At 39.4% G+C, this 24,524-nt stretch overlaps 1 protein-coding gene across 4 annotated transcripts in view; it reads left to right on the top strand.

The window, feature by feature from the left end:
• Positions 1-24,524, top strand: part of prkag2a (protein kinase, AMP-activated, gamma 2 non-catalytic subunit a) — a 129,303-nt gene that overhangs the window by 32,818 nt on the left and 71,961 nt on the right. For all 4 annotated transcript variants that reach the window (XR_001479230.2, XM_015354693.2, XM_015354692.2 and 1 more), the window contains exon 3: positions 7,992-8,271. Coding sequence is in view for 3 of the 4 variants with exons in the window: in XM_015354693.2 (XP_015210179.1) it covers positions 7,992-8,271 (280 nt within the window). In the remaining variant the exon portion in view is untranslated. The remainder of the gene's footprint in view (positions 1-7,991; positions 8,272-24,524) is intronic.

Raw genomic sequence — 24,524 nt, 5'->3', positions numbered from 1 at the left:
CAGTGCAAATTCCATACTGTAACTTGCAGATGATTGCAGTTTTCCATCAGGACAGAGCAAGAGACCAGGACCATCTAAACTGTACGTCTGTCAGTAGTTTTGATTTAATCCAGGCCTGAAACAGCATGAAAAAATAGGTCTGGACCTTTTGTGAAGACCGGTTTGAATGTGTTTTTTTACTAGTTCAGGCGGGTAGCTACGTCAGCATGCGTAGGCTGCAAAGGAACAAGTAATAGGTTTATTCCATGCTGAAAAAAGAAAAACTGTTTAGTTTGTAAATATTTTCCTGTCATCCCAAAGCATGGATTTATAGCCTGGTTAGTTTATACAACATATAAACCCTTTACTTTGTTTTGTGTTGTACATGTACCTGTATCAGGCTTGAACTTTGTACACTGATTGTTGATATACAGTACCTATGCCTTTTTTTTTATCAAAACCATCCTGCACGTGTTCAGTGGTAGTATGCAGTCTGCTTCACACACTGGTGGTGGAGGGAGCCATTTCAGCCGAAACAAAACAGAATTATCGTACGCTGATCAGCAAGGCAAACACTTTTAATATTTCTCCTAATGTTTACATACTGAATTCCTTTCTAAGAATAGTGTTGATACTGAAGGCCAGTGTGAGACGATTGATTTGTCTTTGCAGTGCCTGTCAACGGGATATGAAGTATTCTCCTTTGTTTATCGCTTTTCAAATGGAGCAGTGAATTTAGTTTAGTTCTAATCTAGCGTAGGGAAGTGAAAACTGATGATAACGTGATGTCTGTGGTAAGGCTAGATTTTTGTAAAAAAGACTAGATTTTTGTAGATTTTTGTGTGTGTATATATATATAAAATTGTATATAGTGTAGTTCGTCCAGTGTTTTCGTGACAAATTTTGAATAAACAGTTTGTCTAGAAAGTTCATTATGTACAAAGCTGAAGCTTTGTTCTGTAATCCTGCTCTAGAATTTGCTATTTCTAGTTGGTTTTTAACAGCTCAGTGCTCCAGCAGTGAGTTGTGTATAATCTGCGAGAGAGTTCCTGTGTCATGTCCACCTGTAGAGTCATTAGTCATTTGATGTGTTGCTCCACAGCGTCTTGACAGGAGAGGTAGCGTTAAGTGGAGGAGCAGACACACAGGGAAATCTTGTGACCTATACAGTACATTGAAAATAATTACATGGCCACAAATTTATCAGTTGAAGCAAGCAGTATGTACACCCTTTTTGGAGGGCCAGTGTCATTGTTTTGCAAAAAAACTAAAAACGAGCCCGAGTCAACAAAATCCAGCCCAAGTGTGGCAGCGCTCCGCCAGTTTCCTGTCACCGTTCAGGGAATCCAAACCCCAGCTGCCACCTGTGCTTTGCCTCTGTTGTTTGAGCAGCTTGGGAGCCCAGATATTAAGTTTGATCTTCTGAAGACAGGCAGGCAAAAGGGCGTTGAGTGTAATTTATCTCGGTTCTTGTTGGATATGGCTCGTCCAGCGTTAATGGTGAGCAGGAGTGGAAAAGCTTCATTTGAAGTCGGAGGGTAACAATCCCTTGCATGAATCCATTTTCTTTCTGTTACTGAAATGCACACCTGTCAACAAACTAAACCGATGCAGTGTTATATCAACTAGATACTTTCAAACTAAAATGTAACTACATTAATGTAAATCAATATTTTGTTTCTCTTCCAATGGCTTTTGGAGGTTTCTAAAGGGTATCAGTAGTGTATATTGCTGGAAATGCCATGCTCATACAGTATGTGCGTTTAATTTAATATTTTGATGACACCAGGGGCCCAATTTCTTGTGGAGTACTTGTGTACAGAAGGATTAGCATTGTTTCTCAATTACAACTGATGTGCAGTTCCACTAAAATATTTGTGTTCATCATGATATAAGAGTAGTAGTTCAGGTGGGTAGCTGCGTCAGCATGCGTAGGCTGCAAAGGAACAAGTAATAGGTTTATTCCATGCTGAAAAAAAGAAGAAAGGGAACACAACGTTTCGGCCGTGGAGCCTTCTTCAGGTGTGAGAGAGACAGGGCAGTAGGCAAAGGTAAAGCCACTTTACCTTTGCCTACTGCCCTGTCTCTCTCACACCTGAAGAAGGCTCCACGGCCGAAACGTTGTGTTCTCTTTCTTCTTTTTTTCAGCATGGAATAAACCTATTACATGATATAAGAGTGTTCACCAGTCCATTTCTTCACCACTGAAGATCCCTTGGCTTATTTTGTTAATGCAGGACAAAAATACAGGTGCAATAAACAAACTGATGTGGAGTTCTGTTCCATTTCACATAGGTTTGTGGATGAGTCATGTGCATCAACTGTCCTCTCTGTTTAAGCTACAAATAAAACAGAACAATCCATCTGAGAACAAACAAACCACTGGGCCCCCATGCCGCCCATCGACAACCACAGCCCCCCAAAATAATGCAGTGTTAGATTTCCTACGTCTTGGTTGGATATGTTTTTGCAGATTCTTACAAAACTTTATTATAATATTATTTAAATAATTATAGTATTGTGTATACAGAGTACAAATATTCCCATACAGTGTATTGTTCACACTCGCCCTACCTGGAGGAAGCTAATTTCAAGTAGCAAGATGTTTCATTCTTGACCCTTATAACTTTGCATTACATTGCTGTTTTGCATTTTCTGTTTCGGTTGCAGAAATGCATACCTTTCACGGTCTTGCTTGAGGGTTGCAGTAGAAAACAGAATTTTTTTCTCGTTTTCTCTTGTTTCTCGATGCATTTCCTTTCTTTCAGTGCATTAAATGATGTGATAGTTCCCTTTGAGTCTAGCTGTGCGCTGCAAATTGTGCAATGATTTCATTATCTCAGAAGGAAGTCTGTGACAGCAGAGCAGATTATCATCACAAATTCGTTTTTTTTGTATCGGTCATACAGTAAGTCAGTAGATTTGAAATTGATTTAACCAACATTATTTGCGTTGGTGGCAGAATATTAATTTTGCTATTCAAAAATAGTGAGGTAAGCTGCAGATTCTTTTAAACTGATTCTGATACTATAATTTTGGTAGATGCAACAATGATTTAGAAGAAAGTAAATCTCACCTTTGTACTTTTAGGCAGTCAGTTCCCAAATTTATCATTTTTCTAATTGTGGAATGAAATTATGCCATTTTTAGGTCCAGTGCCATTGCTCTCTATGGTATAAACTTTGCCAGTTTTCTGTTTAGTCATTAAACGTGTACAGTACATTTGAGGAACTAGTTAATATTGGGTTAACTATTGCTCGATGAGAGAGAAACATTTTACAGTATATTCTGTATGCAAATGCACAAAAAAAACTTAACTGCCCTGTAATGCTTGTAATAAAGTATGATTCATCTTTTCTAGTTAAAGGAGGATACAGTATCTTTTCTTATAACATGAAGAAAGCATCTCATTTACATTCTTTCAAGGGATATAATTTAAGCATCCAATATGCTATTGCATTCTAAATTCTTAATGCGTCATTGCCTCACTGAAGTTCTTTGTAATCTGTGGAGGTTTTTGTTGGCAAGTCAGTCTTATGACCAGTAAGATCATAAGGACAATGAAGTTGGTTAGGTAACCTTGGATGAAGCAGCCTGGCATTATTCATTAAAAGGCTGCAAATACTGTAGGTTGATGCAACTAAAGAGAAAACACCCCCTCTTGTTGATGAGGTGCCATTGGAGGAAAGGCATGCCAAAAAAAGGAGAAGGAATGGTGAAACGCAAAAGTGGACCTAAGATTTTTACACCTACATCATATATTCACTAGGATACTCCCAAAATCAAGTTTCAGCAAGGCGCGGGAACTGCAGACACGATCTAGACTTGCATTTGATAAATCATGGCTGGTAAAGCACCAGTACACTATTATAAAAACAAAGAGGCCAGTACCACAGTTGTCTCTTGCGTGATGGCACGTATTTCTGGGGTCTTTTTGTAAAATTCACATTCAGAATTTTTATTACACAAGCACTAACACCATTATGACACACATGTGTTCTGTGTTATAACACAGAATCAAGTGTGTCAAGTATTTGACTACTAGTTCTTTTGGCTCAAGACGAGTATGGAGAAGACTGTTACGGGTACCATGGACAGCAAGGGTCACCAGTAAAGAGGTTCTGGAGCGCATCAAGCCTGAAATTTCGCTTGAGGGAAAGTTCACCAGACTATGGCTCACTTATTTTGGTCACGTGATGCGATCAGATTCATTAGAGGAAGCAATGGTGCTTGGAATGGTCAGTGGGACAAGAAGACGAGGCCGCCAAAGAACGTGGTGGCTCGGCGCCATCAAAACGGACACTGGCTTAGGCATAGAACAGCTGAAAGGGAAAGTCCAAGACCGGAAAGTGTGGCGAGAGATGGCCTATAGAATCACCGAGAGTTGGATCCCACTAACCGGATAACATCATCATCATCTTTTGGTTCAAAACCATTGTAAAGGGGCATTGATTTTGTTTAAGAGCTGTTCAAGTGGTGATGAGGTTTCGTTGTTTTGGGGAATCCCCAAGACTGACTCTTAAGCACTGATGGGGTCTCCTGTCCCTTGTGATGAGAACTTCTGCCCCAGGAGTGTTTCTCTCATGTGCTGTACTGGCAGATCTCTCCAGTCGTGCCATTGCTTAAAGTCTCTTCAATACCGCATCTACATTGGTGTTACAAGAAATATGCAGAATCAAGAAAGGCGGCCTCTTGGGGAAAAACAAATAGTAATCTGGAAAGAGCAAGTAACGGTGAGATTTGTTTTACTTTTGCAGCAGATTTGTGGTCTTCTGTTAAACATTCTGATATGGCTTTGCTGAAGTCCATGCTGTGGATGTTTATTTTTTTTGTCATTGTGTGATTCACATTTTTGTCAGCACCTACAGTACGTGAAGGACCCCAGCTGTGCTACTTCACATTTCAAACAGCCTCAATCGATTTTTGTTTTGTGTGTCCGTCTCCATCGAAAGCTGAGGGGTTTTGCCACTTAAAGAGCACACAGAGCTGTTTACTGTGATGTTAATGTTTTAACCTTTTGGTTATCTACCGAGGCTATATTCAAACAAATGCACCAGCCAACTGGGCTATGTGGTTCAGAACTGATATGGGCAGAAAGCAGCTGGAAGAAACGCTGTCCATTTTCATATGGAGAAAAAATATAGTGCTCAAATGGAAAACGTTCAGTGAAAAATTGTAAAGTTCCACATCTGTGATTTTCCATTTCAAGTCAGATTATATTTAGAATTTTATGGAATGTTTCATTTTTATTTTTGAGGAGTCAACAGTGAAAGATGTGGGTTTATAAAGCACCTTTACTGCTTATAGGCAGCTCAAAGCACCTTTCTTTCTCCGCGGAGTAGCTCTTTTGATGATTCCTTGCTATCAGCTATAAATGTCTGTAGAGGATCCGAACTGAAAGATGAAAGACGTCAGCCTGTCCGATATCTTTAGGCAAAGCTGTTTTCAGAGAGATGCTGCTCGGTTGGTGAGCGAGGATCCTTGAGTCACTTGCGGTGAACAGTGAAAAGAGTTTTTTTCCTCTTTTGGTGCCTCTGTATGGGCAAAACTTGCAAACTCCAAACTAAAGGCTAACTCTCCTTCTTACTTGATAGCTCCTCAGAGGCTTTAAAAAAATTTTTTTTTGAAGCATTTTTATTTTTATGGAGGCTTTTGTCAGCTGCGATGAGGTTATGGTATGAGGTCTTTTCTTCAGTAGTTAATGCAATCTGTATTCCTTATGGATTCTTTTTAATCAGATTAAGTGGACATAACAAAGCATTATTGGTTCCTTTTCCTGTTTGGTTTCCATTTATGTATTCTTTTACCCTTCAAGATAAGTTAAAAAAAACTCAGATAATGGTGACTATAAGCCCGCCCAAAAAAGTAATCGAGAACTCAAGGCAGCACAGTGGAGCAGTTGTTAGCCCTGCTGCCTCAGTGCTGGGGCTCTGAGTTCAGTTTCCCGAATTGGGCTGCTATGTTGGCACAGTATGTTCTCCCCGTGTTTCTGTGGGTTTCCTCCTGGTGTGTTAGCTTTCCTCCCACAGTCATGGAAAACATACAGGGAGGTTTAAAAAATAGTCTGTGATGTGACAGTGTGATCGTTTGTATCTGTATGCCCTGCAATGTACTGGCGTCCAATCCAGGGCGTATCCTGCCTCTGTGCGCCCATTGTTTGCTGAGATACTGTGCGCTTTGTCTCCCCCATGACCCCAAATTGAAAGAAGCAGTTCAAATATGGATCGAATAGTTCATTCTTAGGAATTGGTACATTATACAGTGTAACCAGGTCCTTAGAAAAGGTATGGTAAGAGTAGTGTCAGATATCCGATTATGTACTTTGTGAGTCATGGAAAACCCATGAGTGAGATAACAGTATTGTTGTAAATTGTTATTAACTTAGAGTATTCATTTGTGTACATCATTTCCTGTGTATTGAAAATCTGGAAGTTACATCAGGGCAAAGTTAATCGAATCTTAGTCTTTGTTGTTGGAATGCTCAGGTGCATAGATCTATAACTTTTGACAAGGCTTTTGAGTCTGCTTCTATGAATTTCTTGTGAAGTTGAGATGGCCTTCTGTTACTCACTTTGTTCCCCCTTTGTGTTGTAATATAAATATTGTAGTAAAACAATAAACATGTTTCTAAATACCAATCAAAGTGAAAGATTAATCAGACTTCAAAGCATGTGCTACAGTAGTGCAGCTGTGTCAAATGTGTTTTCTCCAAGACTGTTAATAGGCCCTTGTTTCAGGTATACCGAAAATATCTACAGCCACTTCTGCAGTTCCTTATTTTTTTCTGTGTTGTTTAGCTTTAAAGGTAGACGGTTACTGTTCTGCAATTTATATCTCGGAATCTACTGAATTTGTGCTCTAGGGCTGTTTCAAACTTACGCCTACTGTATGTGAGCCTGAGTGTGGGTGTTTGCTTATTGGACCTGTGCTGCATGTAATCACTCAGAGGTATGGTACAGGAGTGTGTCTCTCGCATATGTTCAGGCAATCATGTGTATGAACATCAAACCTTGACTTATGTCTTATAATAATAATTTCTTATACTTGTATAGGAATTATAATAGACATTTTTATGGACACGTCACTCAAAGCGTTTACAGACAATGGGGACTCCCCTCCACCACCACCAATATGTAGCCCCACCTGGATGATGCGACGGCAGCCATAGTGCACTAGTACACTCACCACACACCAGCTCTCAGCGGGGAGGAGAACAGAGTGATGAAGCCAGTTCATAGATGGAGATTATTAGGAGGCCATGATAAAGGTTAGGGGGAAGTTTGGCGAGGACCTGGGGGTTAACATCCCTATTCTTTCCAAGAGATCCTCTGGGATTTTTAATGGCCATGGACTTCGGTTTTACAGCAACCTTAGGTATCCCAGAATGTCTACCATCTAGGTGCTGGCCAGGCTCACACTTGCTTAGCTTGAGTGGGTCACCAAGATTAAATTCGTTAGAATACGATGGCTGCTAGTTGTCTTATTTGATAGATGATGAATTCTCCATTTCCCAAAAAAATATGGAAATAGAAGGGGCTCATAATCATCAGCTTTTCTTTTCAATGCATTTGCTGAGTTCCCGACTGCTCACAAGCTTGTATCTTCCACATTAGGAGAACAGTTTCGTCAGTGAAGGGCTCAATAGATCTACTAAACCCCATCTATCAAGCAAGACATGAACAGTTGCTTTTTGATGATCAATCAGCACAAATATACAGGTGGACAGGTGTGTTCTTCTAAGGACCCCCAGTGGAAAGGGCTGAACAGTTATAAGAAGTAGTATCTTCATTTGATGCTTTAGACTCTTGAGCAGTGTCTGGAAGTTGAATCAGTATTTCTCATTTTCTTTACTATATTTTTCTATATGCAGAGTCTTTTTTTCCTAAACCCAACCAAGAATCTAAAACGTACTACTTGTTCATACGTAAAGGTTTGTGGTGACCGAACAGTGACACCTTTGCTGGAAAGACTACCCTGAGCCCCAGTAATGAGGCTTTGTGTTTCCTTCACAGGGAGATGGCAGCTGTCACTCGGCCAGCCCCACCAAGAGCTTCTTCATGAGAGGTCCCCAGAGCCGGCCCTCGAGCCCGATGTCTGCCCCCGTCAGGTCCAAACACAGCCCCAGTTCCCCCAAAACCCTTTTCCCGTACTCCTATCAGGACTCCCCGCCCAAGTCCCCGCGCCGCATGAGCTTCAGTGGGATTTTCCGCTCTTCCTCGAAGGACTCCTCCTCGAACTCCACCACGTCAACCTCCCCCGTCAGCATCAAGTTCTTCACCCGAGCTAGGAAAGGTAAGAGTGGGCCTGCTGCGGAGTCCGTCACTGCTCTCCCTCTCATACAGAGAGATTCATTTGGGCCTTTGCGTCACGTCGTTCTTTTTTTAAAAAAGAACACCTTTTTGAAACCGCTCCAAAGCAAAGCGAATTTTGGGGGTGTGATGATGATGTGGCTCAACAAGACAGTTTTTCAGTGTTTTAGAACAGAGGTTACATACTCTGTTCTCTGTCATACTCTGTATGACAATGCTGGGAAGGTATTTTTGTTCGTCATATTTTCTCCCGATTCCAAACAATAAAACTTGCTCAAGAAGAGACTTGCGCTTATCCGTCTCTGTTGTATAGTTATTTGCAAGTGTTGCTATTTAGTTATTTCATATAGAAGTCTGTTTGCATGGATGACCATAAATATACAGTTACACTCTACTGAGACGTTAATGGGAATGTGTATGAAACTTCTTTTAAAAAATTCCAGTGAACCAAAGAGGGGACGTTCTACTTGTCATATACAGTGCTATCTGTCCTGTACTGTCTACAGCAATCGCCTCTTTTCAGTCAGATTGGAGAATATTTAGCAAACCCGTATAAAGTGAGAAAAGAAGTGGTTTTATGTATAAATTGTAATTTATCAAATTGGGAAGCTCTTGTGTGGAAAGAGGATTTCCTTTTTTTTCTAAAGTGTAAACCAGCCCAAAACCTATGATGCCAGGTAAAACAAATCATTACATTTTGCAGAAGGTACAGTACATAGGACATTTTGACCCATTCTTGTTTGGTGAAAAAGATCCTAACAAAGAGTCAGAAAATAAAACGCATGACCGTTCCATCCATCTAGTTTGTTTGGTTTCTGTTGGCTAAGTGAGCCGAGTCTCACCCTGACAGTTTCATGAAGGGACCCAGGCAGCTCCGACAGTGTGGATAAGAAGCTTAGTCCAGACTCCCACAGCTCATCATCTAAAAAGGTGCCTCCTGATCTCAGTGCCAATGCAATTCACTGCTCTTTCCCCTTGTGTCCATAGTGTGTGTTGCATTGATCTGAAGACGCTCAGTGGGTTGGCTTTTTTAATGCACTTGGACTGTGGATGCCTGAAGGAGGTCTCCTTTGGTCTTCTCTGTTCACACATAAAAAGCTTTAGTTTCAGCCTGAAAGAGCTGAAAGGCTTTCCTTTAAATCTTGGAATTTATTTGGTTCTTCTTCTCTGAATTTATTCCAGAGCAACAATGTCTTTTTTTTTTTAACTTGGTAACTAAATTGTACATAATGTTCTTAATGAGCTCTTAATTACGGTATTGTTCAATTTGTATACTGTATGATATCTCCTGATTTTAATTTAGCACTTCAAACTGCATATCTTAACATTGCATCCATAATGTAGTATTTTATTTGTCTTTTTTTATTGCTTTTCACAGCAATAAAAAGCTTCTTGCTCTTAGTTTTCAATCCACTCGCAGACAATTTAATAATGTCATTATGAGTCTGATTACCACTGTTGCCTTTAAATACCCTGCATGTCTTTACTCACTGGTGTGGGGATTATGTTAGCTGCAAAACTTTGTGGATTATGACCCTCCAGGCTCAGGAATGCTAATTTAGATAACCCCATCTATGGATTGGCTTCATCACTCTGTTCTCCTCCTGTAAAGTTGTTTGAGAGGAGTGTTCAGAAAAGTGCTATACAAGATGAAGCCAATTCACACAAAGGGATTATTAGGAGGCCATGATTGGTAAAGGCCAATGGGAAATTTGGCTAGGACAACGCCCTGGGATTTTTGAAGACGGCATAGACAGGACCTTGGTTTTACATCTCATCCGAAGGACGGAGTCTTTTTACAGTATAGTATCCCCGTCACAATACTGGGGCATTAGGACCCACTCAGTATGCAGGGTGAGAAACCCCTACTGGCCCCCCTAATACCTCCTCCAGCACCAAGCTCAGGTTTTCCCAGGAGGTCTCCCATCCAGGTACTGACCAGGCTCATGCCTGCTGAGCTTCAGTGGGCTGCCAGTTGTGAGTTGCAGGGTGATATGGCTAATGGCTACTTCACTGGGTACTTATAGTACTCTAATTGCTTTCCATGGTAGAGACGTTGTCACATTTGATTTGATTAGCTGACCTTTTTTCCAGTTTTGTTTTAACAATTTGATTTTTGAGAAGTGAAAGGTAAGACACTGGAAAAGACCATGAAATATTCAAGAGTGTTGGTTAATTTCAACCAAGTGATATTTAATTCCTCTCTCAGCATTCCTTGCAGCTGTTCATTGCTGGGCTTATCTCATTGTGATTTTAGTTTTCAAAGACTGGTTACCAGGTTACAGTTTCTACAGCCTGATTTGAAGTTGTACTGTATATACTGGGAGAAAATACAACAGAAGCTGTTGTTTCCCATATTCGTTTGTCGTGTTTTTAGTTCATCTCATTGTATTTTCCTGCTCCTTCATAGCTCTTCCTTTTTACAGGTATTTAATGAAATTAGAGCTTCAAGTTCAGAAAGATGAGCTAATATAATTTGAGTATGAAATCAAGCAACTAAATTTTGTTCCATAAAGTTTTTACTGGTGTTTATTTTACATTTAGCAAAGTATGTATGGCCTATCTGACAAAATTGGTCTGGCTGCTTGATATTGATGTTAAAACAGTGTATGTACAGATATATCAGCACTTTTATTAGGTAGGTTCAGCTGTAACATTAATATTAAACAGTTAACTAGATGAAGTTTAAGTTTCATAGAGGCAGTGCTCCTCCATTATTTTACAACTCTCCTTTATGCTTTTTAAAGTACTTTCTGCTTGTTTTTAATGAGTCACAATCAAGTCACAAGGTCAGGTATGTACATGTATATAACACATAAAAGTGTATATAAATATGATGTATTTTCAGGTTTTTAACAGCTACAGTGCTACAACTATAGTAGAAAATGCACGCATCCCCTTCCACTGTATGTTTTAAAAATGGAAAAAACAGCTGCTTATCCAAAAGCAGTCATCTAGCTGACTCTTATCTCGTGGCTTGTGGATACCATTATTGTTTTAGCTATGTGCTGGGACTTTAGGAATGTTTGCAGACATGATTTAATTCACCATAATTCAATACTACACAGACCGTTTTTTGCTTTACCATTTTAATTAATGTCTCAAGGGTGTAATTCACATATGGCCTCTTCATGTGCTGAGCATTGGGTATTAGTGGCAAGCAGCCTTGGCTTTGAAGAAAAATTACCCCTCTTTCCATCACCTCATGGGCAACATGAACGTGCTGATTAACCTGCTCTGCTTGGCTATTTGGTTATGTGGTAATGGGCTGTTGCTTGTGTTTTGGCTTGCTTTGTGTAGTCCTGAAAATGGGCTAAACAGGATTCATCATTCCTACAAGTGTCTGTAAATTAATTATTGGGCCTCAGAAAAACTAAACTCCAACTCCACAATGAGCAATGCCATGCTTTTTAGCTGAATAATCTGGTCAGTCTCTGATGATCTTTTTTACTTTTTCTAACAGTTCAGAACAAAAGTTAGCTTCAAAATACAACCTATTTAAAATGCAACCACTGTGTCTTGTAGAGTATTCAAGAGATGACACACCCTGGCTCTTTTGATAATGGACATCTGTAGGGAGATGTGTATTGGCACAAAACGTAATTGTTCTTGCTTGAATATATGTATTGTAATGATACGATATTTACAGTCATCGCTTTCTTTTGGTACTGTATTCCAGAAGGCAAATGGAAATATTTACCTAGAACCTAGAATGTAGGAACTTTCGCAATGTTCACTTTAACTGTCAATTTGGGGCTCGTCTAATACCTTGCTCACACAGTTAGCTGTGCTCAGAAAATGGCCGTGTGCGTGGCTCCTGGATGACGCCGTTCCTTTTGAAGAGCTTGTGGCAGACCCTGCCCTCAGCCAGGGTTGTCACAGGGAACTGCACGCATGAAAACTCAAGATAGCCGAGCAAGTGAGATACTGTACAGGAGGTTTTGTTGCAGGCCTTCTTAGGATACACAATAGAGAACAGCAGCCATAAATCGGCTACAGAAGGTGCACTCCCTTTATACACCAAACACAAAGTCTGATTAACACCCGTGTGACAGTGTGCCTGGACAACCTTCAGCGCTTATCAATGACATTATTCTAACCTACACAATGTCATTGAGAGTCATGTTTCTCTTCAAATCAAATATAACTCGCTAACAGTGCAACAGATAATGTGATGATTAAATAATAATGTTAGAATTTTGTTCATTTGTGTCCCTTTTGTGAATAATGGTTAAAGGTCCTTTATATATAATAATGGTCAAGACAAAGATCAGTATAGACTGTTTTAGCTACTTACAGTATATAGAAAATATAGATCTCTCGGCTACACTATCGTGTGTGTTTCACAACTGCGATGTAAAAATTAGAAGGGTATAAAAAAGGGATAGATAATAACACACAATGGTAGAATACCTTTCCGTCCCAAAGGATCACAAAACACTTCACCTGGGTGATGCAAGGCAGCCATTATGTACCAGCTCCCTAACTACACGTCAGACTGGTGGAGAAGACAGAAGCTGCTTCGCCCCTTCAATTAAAGGGAGAATGTTGGGAATCCGGAGTAGTGTTCAGCCAGAGGATTGGCGTTAAAGCTGTGTGTTCTTACAGTGATGACTCACCTCTACTGTTGACGCTGAACATAGCATAAAAATGTCCAGTTTGTACCTGCAGCATACCACTGTATCCGCAGTTAGTAGCAGCATTGTCTGGTGTTCTAAGTGAGAATTCTTACTCAAAGCTGCACACTGCAGTTAAACTCAACTTCCAACAGCTGAATTCAACTTCCAAGTGCTGAACACTAAGGATATCTACTCTATACTGTATATTTAATTAGTTTAAATGTCTAAAGGTCAGTTTCTTGCTTGAAATTGCAGTTCAAAGCAAAGCCATGGTAGATAGAATTTATTGTTCATCTTATTTCTTACTTTAAAGAATGGAATGATAAACCAGTCATTACCCGTGAATTTCCCTGTTATACAAGACTGATCAGTAAAGTTGATTGTAGTCTCTGTAGTAGTCGTCCTGTAGGTATCTCTATCACAATAGATAAGAGAGTACATCAAGTGAAACAGTGTTTAGCTTTCATGTCTCTTGTACATTAATCATGTCATGTTGTGGAAGGTGGATTTTCAGGCTTATTCTGTCAGATTTTGTAAAAGATCTTTAGTAGCTGCACTTTTGCGCTCTACAAATAGGATTTGGATTAAGAAAAAAGTATTATTCAGTGTGCCGTCCTGTCTCTGTTCATCAAGATAATACTGCGCAGTTGTTGTGTGTTCACCTTTGCTGTTGAAAAGCCCCAATGCTGTGTGCAATTTATGCTTATTATTGCTGCTTTCATTATTGTGACATGAAAGGATGTGGAGTTAAAAATGTAGAAAATTATTTAAAAAGGTTTTACCTCCGATATAGATTGATAGAAAAATATGCTTTTAAAGGACAAGGAAAAGCAATCTAGGGACTGAAATGTAATAAAATGGAAAATGAAGTCAAGGCTTAATTTTCTTTCAGACAGGAAATATATATATATAACACATAGAAAATAATGTGGTATTGCAATGTTTTTTTTTTTAGTTTGGCCTTCTCTAACACGTGGGTTATGCAGCCTAAAACCTAAATTCAGCTGTTATTGTTTTACTTCAATATTGAAACTGAGACAAGACAAATAAGGAAATGGTTATCTCAGTGGCTCAGAAACAGTGCTGCAAGAAAGGAAAACGTTAGATCAATCTTGCATGATTTAATTAATTTGCTACTTGTTCTTTTTTTAATCTCTTTTATAACAAGAGCAAGGTAGTTACCTTCAGTCCCATGCAAAAGGTATTCACCCCCATCTAATGACGTCCCATGTTGTTGAAATACAAATGATGTAGACACATGTAATTAAATCAAAATACCACAAATGCTCAGATGGAGACAGTAAATTAATTGAATTGGACATCATTTGAAAGGTGTGTATTCCTCTTTAAGTGAATGCATATAATATAATTTTAATGTTAAAAGCCTCAAATATTTCTGTGCAAATAAACTAATCAGTATATTTTAAAATACTGTTTTTTAGGTACTTTTAGTAGAACATCCAGTTTTTTTTTTAGGGTGACGTGCAGCTTTATACTTAAACTCTCCTCAGCGTATCCTTGTTTTTCAGCCAAGGTTCTTCAGGAGCATTGTTTTGAGGAAAACAGCAAAAGTTTTTCAGGCTTTTTTTTTTGCATAAAATCAGTGTCAGGCTAAAGTGCAAGACCCTAGTAACAGCAGATTCAGAAAGCAACACTGTGGTGCTTGCTACATAACTAGCCACACAGGAAGCAGAAGGCCAGAAAAGTCATTTTTGACAGTATGATTTTGGACTAAGTTACCAAATTGGGTTCTCCCCCAGAGAGTTATTAGAGAGCATCATGTTGGAACAGATTAGGTTTCCCATAAGATGGTTTGTATAGGGATTTTTTGAGGAGTACACGGGAACAGATCTAACCACAAAGACATACTGTCTTTTCCAAAAACATAAACAAATGGAAGAAACAAAAAGAACACCTACCCCCAACACCAACACCATCAAATAAAAACAAATTGTAATCAGTTCAAGGGACCCTTTAGAAAGAGATAACCCTTCCTTCCAATTTAAATCTCATTTTAACCGGCTGTGCTTTTGCTACAGAGTATGTAGCAAAAGAGGGGGAAAAAAAAGAGAACTGAAATTAGAATACTGGTTTGGACAGCTTCCAGCACAGAACTTCTCTTTTACTCTGCTGCATGAGTTTTTTTTGGGTTCAGAGGCCTTTAAAAAAACTCTTCAGGCTTGTGGGTGTTTAAAGGACAAGACCAGGAACTAAACAAACTAAACTGCTCTCACAGGAAGCGAGTTCTCTTCAGGCAGAGTCATGCCCACTGCAGTCTGCTTTTATTCTACCTGATCTGCATGCAAATTGTAAACCCCTGTAGTATTGACAGCCCTGAAGTTATTTAACATCTCTTTAGGGGTGGGGAAGCATTACTTTATCATTATGATGTATATGTAAAAGATTTAAGCCTTCAAATGCAGTATGTTGTTAGAAAGATCCCATACAGTAGCAGTAGAGGCGTTAATCCCAGTGTTCTGGCTACATTCCACCCTGGCCCTACATAATCTGGCCTGCTGGCACCTCCTCTTGAATTAAATCGGCGAAGCAGTTGCTTAGTTGCTTACCTGATGTGCGATGTGTAGTGGGGCACCTATTGTTTAATAGCTGTTTCACCAAGTTGGAGGCTGTATGCTGATGTACGTAGTTGGTGCATGTTAGGAATTACTGCTGTCCTTAATAATATTATTACTTATCTGTAAAACAGATTACAGCGAAGGCTTACTTTCCCCATTGTTTGAAATGTTTGTTAGATGTCAAATTAATGTAAATATTAACATATTTCATTCTCTATCCCTATACCGTATATATGTATTAAAATGACAACAAATGTTAGTGGTTCCAGGATTCGCTTATGTTTCTAGTGTTTGGAAGTACAGTACACGAACTGTGCAGTATATGGGTGTGTTTGTGTGAATATTAACATAGAAAAGGGCTTTAACACTTTAAATTCCTTTTGTACCTTGCCAGAAAACAAATCTGCATAATAACATGAAAATTCAGTTAAGGTCAGTGAACCACGTCCCCTCCACTATTCAAAGAGCTAGAATGCACATGATGTTGGATTGTAAAGACAACAGAAATGTAAAACACATTAGCCTATCTAATCATCTATAATAATTCATCTCAAAACCACCCTGTCCTCTGCATACATCCAGTGTGGTAGACGAGCAAAACATAGTCAAATTTCCTTTCTTATGACATTGGAAGATTCTTTTCATTTAATATTTAAAGTCCTGTATTATTTTGGCTTCCAAATATGCCTTTAATATGTGATATTTAAAAAAGAAATATTGCGGTATTGTTTTAGCATTCTCTATCTTTCAAAAATCCAGTCTAGCCACATTTGAACTACAGTACATCATAGCAACATCCTGCTCAGACTGCTAGTTGATGAAGTAGCAGGAAATAAGAGTATCTTTAAGTCTTAAATACAAATATAGAAATTTATATCTACAGTAGCCTGCAGTTCTTAATTGCTTGCAAAACAATTCCTGAATGTAAATGAATAAATAACATGTTTAGATTCAGAATTCATGTCTGTTTTGTTGATTTAACTGGGCAGCAGTGAAAATACAGTATACTGTACATTTAGCCCATATTCCAGTAACGAAAAGTTTTTTTCCTTATTTGATGCCTTCCAGTTAAATATTAATATACTTTTTTTTAAATGAAATTCATAATGCACAATAGTAGGACTGCTTACAATAACAAGGACACAAACCACAAGCCAGTGCAAACCACAACATTGACTAGAAGGAAATATACACAAACCTGATTAGCTAATTACATTTCAAGCTCTTGTTATTTTATATATTTTAATTTTTATATTTAAAAAAATCTTCAAATTTCAAGTTGTCAGCATTTCTGGTTCTCCTGTAACAGTCACTGGATATAAGGTGCAGAATAGCTTAATGCACCTAAAATAGGTTAAAGATACCTAAAGCAGTACAAAGTTCGACAACAGGTGAGCGTGGGTTGGGGGACAACATAACTAATTCAGAAAGACAGACAGCTTGGCTCAAAACCCTGAAACACCATTAAATGTTAAAAGAAGAACTTTGTAGTCAGTTTCCTGTTCAACAGGAAGTCACTGTAAATGAGCTGAACAGGTTTTGTGTGGTCTGATTTCTTAGTACCACTCCGACATCTAGCAGAAGCAGCCCGAACTACTGTAGCTCTATCCCATTACTAACTGAGCAGTATTTCTTGCCAGAAGAGCATTAGAATAATCAATACCAAATTTTCTAAATTCGCAAATGCTTGAAATAGAAGCTGGGATTTCATAACTCCAGTTGCTAAAAATTCTTTGACTACTGATGGGAACAGCTATTTACTCACTTCCTATTTTATGAACAGTCCTAACACTGTAAACACTGATAATGTTTTTTTAAACCATTTTGGGATGTCTTGGATCCTCCTTTTTCATCCCTGTAATGCAGCCTGACTTCATGCAAGAATTTCAAGAGCTTTGAGAATACAACTGCAGGTACTGCAGATAGCAAATAATTCTACTCCATCCTGACTGTTCTGTACCAGTACACCTCCCAAGAACTGGCTCACAGGGTTATGGTAACAATGAGATCTAAGTGCCTAGAAGAACATCTCTTTGGGGTAAGGATGTTTGTCAAGGATGATGGTATGGTACAAGCACTGGAGGGTGATGACTCTTTTACTTTTTATTCTGTATTCTGTGGTCCAAGGAGAATTCCATTGCCCTTTAAAAGATCAGCGAGATGCTTATAGTCTTATTTGTTTGTTTCAATAATGATCTTTAGGTGTTATGGGACCAGTATGCAGGATGTTTACTTAAGCTGTAAACAACATGTATGCTTGGTATGCAGGCATTTTGTTTTCTGCCAGTATTGTGGGTGTACAGTATGTGCTAATCGCATCTCTCGGCTTTTTCACTGTCCATAAGCACATTTATATAACTCTGTTGTCAAGTACGCTCTCTCTGAGCTACCAGCAGCTTTAGAAAAGCAAATTGGCACGAACAGTTTTTTTTTTTTAATGGAAATGCCATGTGGGGTGTGGATCTGCAGCAGCTTTTCTTTCAGAAGACAGCAGTTCGTTTAAAGTGAAAAGGATGTCTATATGTGGAAAATGTGTTCTGAATCTTATTGTGTTGAAGGAGTTAGGTGTTAAGGTTCAATCCTAAGAGTAAAATTCTCGGACTAAATTATTTTATTTTATTTATTATTTAAGAAGATTCAAATTTTTAATTATTTTCTTAAAACCTGAGGAATGTCACCTTTTAAAGCAGCTACACAAAATGCCTGTTTGGATATCAAGGAATTAGGCTTAGCTGTTTTGCTCTCTTGTTTTTTTTTTCCCTCCCCTTTTTGCTCCAGCTTTTATCTGTTGATTAGATTGCTGCCTTGTATCACTGGAGCTCTGAGCTCACTTTCTGGACTTCTATCCGCAATAAGTTTGTGTGTTCTCCCCATGTTTGTGTTGAGACTGCTCGGGTTTCCTCCCACTGTCCAAAGACATACTGGTAAATCAATTGTCTTCTGGTCTTCTGGGGAAAATTAGTGTGAATGTGTGTCTGTGTGTGCAAGGACATCACACCCAGGGTTGCTGCCTGGGATGGGCTCCGCCTGGCCCATGGCCCTTTAATGGATCAAGCGGTTTAGAAAATGGGGGGATGGATGGTAAGCTTTCCATTTGGAGGAAATGGGATGTGTGTACAATGCATCGCCACACTGAATTATTATACAAGAGTAAACACGTCTGAGTGTGACAAAGTGAGCGTGGCAATAATTGTACACAATGTTAAGACCTCATTTCCCTTTTTGGGGTATAAATTAACAGAAATATACTTAACTTCCTGGGTATGTTTGCTGGTGACTTCATACATGTTAAAGTCATGCTTTTTTGCATAAAAGCCCCAGAGGATTGTGGATTTGAACCACACACGATGGCAGCTGTGAAATTCCCTTTTTGTCAGAAATGTCTAAACAACCCAAACGTGTGGTATAAACCTGATTTTGACCCCATCTAATGCCCATTTTCAATATCGGTTGTATATCTTGTGGACATGCATGTGGATTTCTAGAGATGACTACAGTATATGATCTTGAGCATCTAAATTCTTTTTTTTTTGTCCTAGTTGCACGATCGTTTTATTGAACAAACATGGCATAAGTAAATTCATTATATTGATGAGCGGTTGTCATCAACAAGGGGTGAAAGTTCTGGGCCAATGTCAAACACATGAGATCATAATGAGTGCGGCCATTGTTTGAAGACACCCAGGCAGTACTTTGGTGGAACATGCTTTGCACCAAGCGGCAGGCAGTGCAATCGTGTCCTGTTTCCCTTAGAAAGCCTGGGCAAGCATCTGCCTGTATACTAGTCTCCTTGCCCTAATCATCACATCACATCTCATCCCACGCATGTTTATGGAGTTGCATGTCCATGGCATAACTATCGCATTCTCATCTAACAAGAAAGCTGTTGTTACAGGAGGGGAACAAAGATGTTTGTTATCCTGTAAGAATGTTGTCACACTAGCTCGTGCCTGCAAGAATGGCAGTAAGATCACAGGACTTGATCAGTGCAGAGCAGTGTAAAAGCTCAGTACATTGATAGTATAAGATTGACTGTATAGCGTTGCCACCAATCGCTATCCATGGGGTTCTACAGCAGCTTGACCGTCCTGCCCAAACTGTCCTACTTGCTCCTCCCCATGGATTGGTCCGTTGTACGCAACAGCTAGTGTGTGTTTCTGCACATCACGCTCGCTGATGCCCATCAGAGCGATCCACGCAGGACATTGATTCATAGCTAGAGAGGACCCAGCTCGACTGAAGCCAAGTCCGTCTGAGGTACCGCTGAAACAAAAGCTTTGGTCTTTTGCTTGATGGGACCTGTTGGTTCCTGTCCGTGGTTCTTTTTCGCTAGACTGAACACTCAACAGCTGAAATCGCCTCTTTGCCTGTCTGAAATCCACTTTGCCATTGATTCATGATGTACTGTAGTGTTTATCCAACCGTCAGAAACGCTTGAGTGTCGTGGTCAGTCCTGAATGACCAATAAATCAAGCCTATGCTGAAGACCTTCAGTTAGTATCCAAAAACCGTCTCATTTATTCTTCTAAAAACATACAGTTCATGCATGGATACAGTGACGTTTTGGGATGTACAGTCGAGGGTATAGGAATGACAGTCACCTCCTTCAGGCTTTGGAGTGCAGCTGGCTTGCAGACAAGCTGCTGTTATTTTCTCTGGCAGGCTAACTTGTTTTGGTGAAACGAGCAGTGGGCGTAGCTACAGCCATAGAGGAAGCTGTGTCCACACAGGCTGTGTTATGGGGAGTTATGTAACCAAGCCTCTGTGCTCCAGACAGCTATTTTTTTCACTATTGGAGAGGCAGGCCTGCCCAGCAAGCTGGCAACAGGATCAAATTAAAAATCCTTTCCTCTCCGGTGGCCTCATTGAATGCCAATCTGGGCTAGTTTGTTTTGAGGCCTGTTATTTTTTATCTTACTTCTAGTGTAATAAATGTGACCTTAACAACTGGTATCCAGTAGTAACCAAATACTGCCACACAACTGCAATTCCAGCACAGAAATGCTCCATCATAGACTCATTGTGTTAAACGGCTGAAATTCAAGTTGAATGTTTAGATTTATAATGGACCCGATTTGGCGCATCTGAAATTTCAGTGCTGTTGGGTGTGTCTGATGCTTTCTTGTTTTACATTTCCTGCTTCTTGTAATACCGACACATCGAGCATTTGTAAATATGTAAGAAAATGCTCCCTCTACCATCAGTATAATGTGACTTTGAGAAAATACAAGTCATTAAAGGGGTTGTTTGCACGACATTGTAAAATGCTAACTATGGTCACTTACCTCTACATTTAACCATGTTGAATTGTGAGCAGGATCACTACAGTACTCCCTAGCATCTGGTTTACAATATAAGCAGTCCTCTAATGGCCTAATAATGATTTCCATAACCTTACTGGGTTCAGTTTTCTTGCCCCTTTTGCAATTGGGTGCTGCATTAGCAATGCTCCAGTCCTAGGGTGCCGGCCCTGTCTTGAATGACGTAAGAAGAGTTGTTTCAGAGGCTTCTGAATAACCTCTCTTGTTTCCTTAAGTGCAATTGGTAAGATACTGTAGCACTGGGCAATAGAGATTTATGAGTCTTCAGTGCTTCAAGTACCCAAAACATTTCTGTTTATTCTCTGGTGGTATTGATACAATCTTTGTCTCTTTCACTGCCTGATGTCTGTTGTTGACTTCTTCCTCAATGAATACCCGAGTGAAATACTCATCTAGCACTGGACATCAGCCAATCACTTTTCATTGTCTAGAAGTTCCCCCATCATTGTCCTGGTTCTGTTTTACTTCTTCTTTAATGGTTATCTTGCTTTTGCAGCAGTGACACAGCCTACGGTATTTTACCCTCCTTGAGATATTCCTTTAAATTTCTCTCTTGGATATGTTTTGGGTAGGAAGAGACTCGTGAGCTAAAAGGGCAGTGCTCCTCTTTACTTGCAGCATCTGATTTCTGACAGGTTGCAATTATGCGCTGCTTTGCACTTGATGTAGCAGCAGCACAAAAGAAAAACTGAGTCATCTGAGGTGGCAGTGTGAGTCACAGGCTCACCACTGTGCGAGCTGGCAAAGCACGAAGAGCCATGCTGCCACCTACAGTTAAAAATCTCTCCCTGCTTCATTATCAGCATTTCATACAGTATATACTGCACCGTGCCATGCGAAAGCAGTTGAAGTTACAAAACGATGCGTACACATTGTGTTCAAATATTTTATTGCAAATCCCGATGCTCAAACTGAAGACTTCCAAGGATAATACAAATTATAGTAAATATCAGCTGAAAATAAAAAGGAAAACATGGGAATGTGTCAACAGCATAAATATTCAGAACCGTATTTGGGGGACACACCTTTCGTCGCAGTTACAATTACAAATACGTTCACTTTCTTATTCCAGTGTAGCTCTGGTCCTGTATTTTAGGTAATGCAATTGGTTGTAGGTGATTTTCGGCCCTGTTTTAGCTGTGAGGGATGTTTTATTTTAAGTTATGCCAGTACTTTGCTCCCTGTATGTTCCTATCACTGTGGACAAGCTTCCCACTCCCTGCTGAGGAGAAGAAGAAATATATCGTCATGCCTCCTTTTTGTGAAATTTATAGAAGCACGTGTATAGGATCTTTCAGATTATTATCTCGCTTGTCTCCAGTGTATTCTTCACAGATTTGCATGGTTTTTGTTTTTCTGACTTCTAACACACCTGATAATGCTCTGCCCCTTCTCTTCCTGTTTTCAAAGTCTGGTTTAGGCTGTGACCCAGATACACACAATGTTTTGCTTCTTCGTTTTATTCTGAGCAATGAAAGGCAACAATGAATGCACTTTACTTCGCCATAAATCTTGAGATTAATCCGTTTAGTCACATCATTCCCTGCATCGGTGTTTCTTCTCTTTTGCTGTATTACTCATTCTTTTGTGAGGTACAGTGACTGCTAATGACTGTTTCTTCTTGACATGTAACAAATTAATACTGTATGTATTACCACAGGCAATGTGTGGGCAATTGTTTTCTTTGTTTACATTGATATTTAACATCAAGACTCAGTATCTTTGACAGCTGGCACAAAGTCAACACTGTAACAATGTCCTTGGAAAACTGACATGAATGAAATTTGCAATTCTGCCAGTAGGTGGTATCTAGCATTTTTAATATTGAGATCTTAAATGCAGGAGACTGTAGTATTAACTGTGCAAACTCATTTTCCATGTTGTAATACCTGTTTGCCTGCAGAAATATTTAGAAACAAATGAGCCCTTAAATTTGTACCAAAAATTCTAAATCTAATAATTAGTTCAGTTTTATTTATTAATGATTTTCAGGAATATTACAATGCTGACAAAAGGAATGTCTTTGTTAAGAATTTTCTTCACTTAATGTATGCTTTAGACCTAATCACATTTTAAAAAAAAGGAAAAGGAGCATTTCTTTAAAATTATTACTTTAATCTTTGACCGTCTTCAAAGTTCAGTGGTCAAGGTGAGCTTTTTCATCGTGTAATATATATTTACTGAACCTTAAAAAAAACTTTAAAGCTCTTATACAGTACCGGGGAAATCACATTTATTATCAAGTAAATGACATTTCACAAGGCATGTGCACTGACATTTTATTGAAAAGACGTGAAAAAAGCAAATTCATTATTGTAATTAATGCTTGAAATAAACAAGGTTAATCAAGAGGGTGTCTTCTTTGAAAGTCACTGGCTTGTAATGTGTGGCCACAGGTGGAAGTAATACAAGCTATACATCTGTGATGCATGCTTTGCGTTCGTTTATAGATTCTATCAGTCTGTTAGTTTCAGATTCATTCTATGCCCGACATTTGGAATACTGTACAGCTATATCACGGTAGGCCTTGACGCACAAACAGCTGGGTTTCGTCTTTATCTAACAAGTACATCTGACTCACAAGGAGCTTTTGTAGCCTAGTGTGCCTAGATGGATCCCGCATAGAAAGTTATTGTGAACCACATAGTTCATAAAATGTGTCCTCTTTTGTTTTGGAAACTTAATATATATACTGTTGCTGTCACGGACGTCCAAAGGGACTACCCGTGGGGGGTAGGAGAGCGGAAAAAGACCCATATGCGTAGCGGCGAGACGGGAAAAAGGCCCGGACTCATTAGTGCAAAGAGTTCAGGAATGCCGTATAGAAACCTGTGCCCTCAGGGAGCGGACGTGGGGCGCCCTGGTGCTAGGCGGGTCTCAGGACATCCGAACGTCAATGCTGAGCGAGGACAGAGTGCAAGACCCGGAAATATATAGCCCAAGGGAAAGAGAGGGACAGGAAGGACAGCAGACCGGAAACTAAGGACAGGACAGAGAAGGAGCGCCCTCTGGCTGCAGAGGGCGTGACAGTTGCTAGAAATATTCAGACAGTGTCATCACTTTTGGATAACCCCGAAGTGTGAATTTCTCACTTATCTCAAGCCCTACTGTACAGCACAATTTAGCAGCCAGTACGGCAGCCATAAATAGTGAATATGAATGAATTGCATTCCTCTAGCCCAGCTAGTGTCAATGGGTCAGTTAAGTACATTTCATCCTTTCCAAAGAGCCCACAAAGAAATATTTATCTTCCGAATGCCAGGACCTTAAAGAAGGTCATTGGTAATCTATGAACTGTTCATGCCAGCTACCCTTTTGATGAAGCATTTAATACTAATGATTCGAATTCACAGTTTATTACTTTCTTAATCTTTTTCAACTCTGTACCTTATTTTATTGTTTTATAATGGCCCTTTACCAAAGCTTTTATGAGCCAACATAACAGACAGTAGCTATATATGAGCTAAATCATTGAACTTGGATTTAAAATCTTAATCTCATCAATATGGAGCACTCTTGTCAAATCATGTTATTTGATATGTTATGACAGTTCAAGCCAATGGAAGCTTTTAATGAACAGTTTGTCCACGAAATTGATTAATATATATTGTACCTGCGCATCTCTAAATGATGTACATTGTGACAGTTGCACTGTAAGCCCTGGAGAGCATTTTCTGTTTAACATACTTCAAAAATCACGCCTAACCCCATTTCTTTTCT

The sequence above is a fragment of the Lepisosteus oculatus genome, chromosome 6 (genome assembly GCF_040954835.1).
Source record: "Lepisosteus oculatus isolate fLepOcu1 chromosome 6, fLepOcu1.hap2, whole genome shotgun sequence".
In the NCBI taxonomy this organism is placed as follows: domain Eukaryota; kingdom Metazoa; phylum Chordata; class Actinopteri; order Semionotiformes; family Lepisosteidae; genus Lepisosteus; species Lepisosteus oculatus.
Note: the sequence above shows the minus strand (reverse complement) of the source record. Positions and strands in the feature narration are given on the sequence as shown.